Source organism: Lissotriton helveticus, chromosome 6 (genome assembly GCF_964261635.1).
Source record: "Lissotriton helveticus chromosome 6, aLisHel1.1, whole genome shotgun sequence".
Taxonomy (NCBI): domain Eukaryota; kingdom Metazoa; phylum Chordata; class Amphibia; order Caudata; family Salamandridae; genus Lissotriton; species Lissotriton helveticus.
The window spans coordinates 659063758-659068373 of record NC_136067.1 but is presented as its reverse complement, the minus strand read 5'-3'; the positions used below and the strand labels follow the sequence as shown (position 1 = coordinate 659068373).

Below are 4616 nucleotides of genomic sequence, written 5' to 3'. Positions count from 1 at the left end.
GGACTAGTAGAATGCTACAATGGCACGTTGAAACTTAAATTGGCCAAAATTCTAGCGAGCTCTGGTCTTAAATGGCCTGACGCTCTACCCCTAGCACTCCTATCCACCAGAATGACTGTGCATTCGCGAGTGGGACTTAGTCCTTACGAGATAGTTTTTGGCCGCCCGGCCAACATATGGGGAGTGCCAAGGCCCACAAAATTTAATGAAATCGAACACCCTGTTTTGCTTGACTACTTGTACGAATTGACAGCTAAATTGCGTGTTTTACACCAACAGGTCCACAACACTCTGCCTCAAGCCTCTGAAGCTCCAGGTAACCAAATCGACCCTGGATCCTGGGTGCTGGTAAAGAACTTTCAGCGAACAAAGAACGACCAGCCCAGGTGGACCGGCCCACACCTCGTCCTTCTTTCAACGAGATCAGCTGTTCGAGTGGAAGGGAAGAAGCACTGGATCCACGGCGTACATTGCAAGAGGGTGCCTTTACCTCTGCCGTACGACCGGTGGGTCCAGGAGGGTGTCACCGACTCAGAGACTGAAACCGTGCCTCGTTTTCTGCCTTTCAGCGATGCACGTATAAAAGGAACACTTACTGAGAAAGAAAGTGACAATATTTTGCAACCAGCTGTATCACCGTCAATTCGATTGGACACTACAGAACCTGAACTCCTTTTCCACGACGAAACAGTACCTGGGAGAAAACGTTATAATTTGAGGCCGAGACCTATGGACAAATAAACAAAATGTTCCTTTTTCGCTATTTTTGAAAACGCAGCTCTCCCATTTGAGAAACTTGCTTATTTTTGCTTTTCAAACCGCCATCCGGGTTCCGCTGCTAGGGTCGCGATTGCCCAAAGTCTTTGGGGTGCAGCTGACGACGTTAGGTCGACAGTTCTGGTTGGTCTAAGGGAGTTGCCCTAGACTGACAGAAGCATTCCTTAGCAGAAACAACCTACCATCGCGAGCAGCATTTTAGAGAGGATGGAGTTTTTCGAGATGGAGAGATCTGCCAAAACTGTGAACTTTAAAGCTAGAATATGTGAAATGATGACCAAAAAACATTTTCTGATAGTATGCATTTTTGTTCTATTAAGTGTAATGACGTTTTTAATTGGATACGTTTTATTCTCTTATCAAGTGACATTTGCACCCACTACACCGCCCATACCTCCTCCTTCTACTGTTTCCCCACACTCTTTTCAACCCCTTCCTGAACACGAATCCGCTAGGAGATTAGAGTTTATTAATAACTCCTTTGTTCAGCTTTTGCACCAACACCAACTAGTAATGAACACGACTAACTGTTGGGTGTGTGGTCTTATGCCTCACACAACGGATAAAGGTATCCCTTATCTGGTCCTGCCTTTCAGCCACAATGGTTCTGTGTGGGCATACAGAACAATGTTCATCTATGCACATGAAGTCTACCCCCTACGTTCTGTGGAATACAATCCTAAGAATAGTGCTCTAGTTAAAGGTATAGTAGACATGATTAAGGAAGATATTTCCTACGAGACTATCCCTAGAGATGAGACACTAGTATACATAGGATGGAACGTGACCGGATATGGAGCTACTCTGAGTGAGAAACAGCAAGCTAAGAGATCTTCCCTGATTTGGATTGTACCCCATCAGGGTCACCTGTGTCTGCAAGGTACTGGCAAGAATCCCAGAGCTCAGCTAGGGAAAAGCATCTGTACTGAAACATATGTTTTTGCATCTCAGACTTCCCCTTCGTTTTTAGCAGCTAAGGGTACCTATTTCATCTGCCATGATAGAGCCTATACATGGTTGCCCCCTGACTTTTCGGGCACATGTTTTGTTTCGTTCCTGCTGCCTCCCACCTACACAGCTGCGGCAGATTACCATAAGACAAGGATAGTTAGAGGTGTCTTCAGTAAAGAAGACACTGCAGGACAAGAATTTGGGGATTTCGTAAAGGGGTTTCTGCCGTTCTGGGGACCCATGGTTAACAGCAGGAACATAAGGCAATTGACAAGGGTGGTTGAATCCACCGTGGTTGAAACTGCTGGTGCCCTTAGTAACTTGACTGCTGAGCTCCAGTCGGATCGTCTCATGACCCTTCAGAACAGGGTCGCATTAGATGTCATACTTGCAGACCGAGGTGGGGTATGTAAATTGATCCAATCGAGTTGCTGTGTTTTCATTTCAGATAACGCTCCAACAGTGTACCAGGCCATCTCCAAACTACATAAGATTTCCGAATCTATTCATGTGGATAAAGGAGATTGGTCGTTAATGGGATGGTTCTGGGAATTGATATCCGCCTGGGGATGGAAAATTCTGTTGGTCATTGGGATGATCTTAGCCATTCTTTTCCTGTTCTGTCTGTGCGTGCAGTGTGCTCCTGCAATATGTGGCCTCTGTGCTACATCATGTGTAAGGAAACCTGTATCAAGAGACGAGATAAGTACTAGGATGATGTTACAGCAACATCTCAATGACTTTAGGAATATAGGCCTGGACTCAGATTAGCATGAGAATAGGTTAATTGCTTATGTAAGGGCAAAAGGAGGGTTTGTGGTTCTGAAAATTCTGGACTCGTGTAATAAACTTTGCCACAGTATGACGATTTTGGTATCAAAAGACCGAGAATGGCTAGTACACTATGTACAAGCATTTTCGTCATATTCCAGTAACGATTTCACCTCGAAATCGTCATTTTTGTCCTGAACCCTTGGCTTCCATTTTGTGTACGGCAGCCATTTTAGAGTTGCCCTCACATAGGCTTATAAAACAGCCAAATTCGATTCCAAAGGACACATACACCTTAATTGACTACTCTGTGACCTGGGCAAGCTGAAACCATTGCCCCAGGCCGAACCTGCCCGACCAGTTTCTTTCCCAGTGGCCGAGCGAGATAGCATCAAGGCACAACATGCCATAAACCTTTTCATCGCACACACACCCTGCCTAACCTTGCTCCCACCTGTCCCTGATTCTTTACATATGTCTTGTTTTATGAGGAGGAGGTGCCCATTTTTATTGGGGGTCCACCGATATCTGATGAAAATGTTGGGCCTTGCCGGGTAATTTGTTGTGGGCTGGACGAACTGAAATGTGGGATTGTCATCATGACTCTGCTTTTTCTTTGTAGTGAAAATATGTGAATGGTCTATTGTAAATTTAAGAATGTTTGCCTGAAGCATAATATTTTGTATAAAAAGAGGAGCCTGGCTTTGTAAGATTGAGCAGTCTCCTGAGAATATACACACCGTGCTGTTGTACTTCTAGGACGCCTGTTACTTGGTTGCAGCCAATAAATTCGATCTTTGACTTCACCTAGAAGACTCTGAGTTTCTGTGGTCTGAATCAGGAAAGTACTCGAGGTCTTAGGGTGTACCCTGACACCGCTGGGTTACCGGTTCGGTACCGGTTCTGAAAAACCCAGTACCTCAGGACATAGCCATGTCCTCTACTATAAGTACTAATAACTTGGGCAAGTACAGGCAGACGCCTTTAATTAATGAGAAACTGGCTCAGGCCTACAGGAACACTTGTGCCAGTGTCACTATGGTGACACCTAACTTTGTGGACCCTGAACAGATGATACTAGGTGAGAATTACCTAGTGACCAACGCTAGCAATGCCACTACTACACATAGTGTGGCTGTTGTTAACTTATCCTGGAGAGGGGTAACTGGCCTCAAGAAAGTTGTTGTTAGTGTTGACTGTTTGTTGGGCAAAGATCTTGAGGAATCCCTATGGTCAGAAGTGGAGTACAGGACTCATGCAGAAATGCTAGGGATTTCAGCCCATGTCCTTGCTGTAACCAGGTCCCAGACCAAGAAGTACCTACCTGAACCTGTGGTGGATCTTGAAACTATAGACCAACCACAACCCAAGAGAAAGAGCAAGAGGGTCAAGGCAGTGCCTTCCCACTTGCCCCAGGTTGAGGATCAGACCTCACAGGAGGCTGGTTCTGAGATCCAAGAGGAGACTGTCCCAGAAGAGCTTGAACCTGATGAGGTTGAGTTTCTTGGGGCAGGGGGACCCTCAAGGGCAGATCTGGGGCAGGCTCAGTTAACTTGCCCTTCTCTTGAACCCCTCAGACAGCAAGCTGCTGCTGAGGATGCTGGGAATGCTCAAGGTACCCATAAAGTGTATTGGGATGATGGGCTCCTTTATTCAGAGGCTAGAGACCCCAAGCCTGGTGCAACCAGGAGGTTGGTTATACCTCTGCAATTTAGGGGCTTCCTTCTAACCTTGGCCCATGATATTCCCCTGCAGGACACTTAGGCCAGAACAAGACTTGGGTCAGGCTTGTCCCTCACTTTCACTGGCCTCATATGTCAGAAGATGCCAAGGAGTTTTGTCGCTCCTGTGTTACCTGCCAAGCCAGTGGCAAATCAGGTGGCACCACAAAGGCCCCCCTTATACCTCTACCTGTGGTGGGGGTGCCCTTTGAGAGATTTGGGATTGACATTGTTAGACCAATGGATCTCCAAACAGCATCTGGGCACAGATTTATCCTGGTGGTAGTGCATCATGCCACCAGGTACCCAGAGGCAATTCCCCTGAGGACCACAACAGCTCCTGTTGTGGCAAGGGCCTTACTTGGAGTTTTTACTTGGAGTTTTCTCCAGATTGGG

At 46.4% G+C, this 4616-nt stretch overlaps 1 protein-coding gene across 1 annotated transcript; it reads left to right on the top strand.

Moving 5' to 3' along the window:
- Positions 1 to 1050: 1050 nt before the first annotated feature.
- On the top strand, positions 1051 to 2499 carry LOC144762437 (endogenous retrovirus group PABLB member 1 Env polyprotein-like). Its single transcript, XM_078647618.1, has one exon. It carries the CDS (start codon positions 1051 to 1053, stop codon positions 2497 to 2499), a length of 1449 nt encoding a protein of 482 aa, XP_078503744.1.
- The last annotated feature ends 2117 nt before the right edge of the window (positions 2500 to 4616 follow it).

Excerpts from the sequence above, each read along its gene's own strand:
- LOC144762437 (XM_078647618.1), top strand. The coding sequence starts at position 1,051 with ATGACCAAAAAACATTTTCTGATAGTATGCATTTTTGTTCTATTAAGT.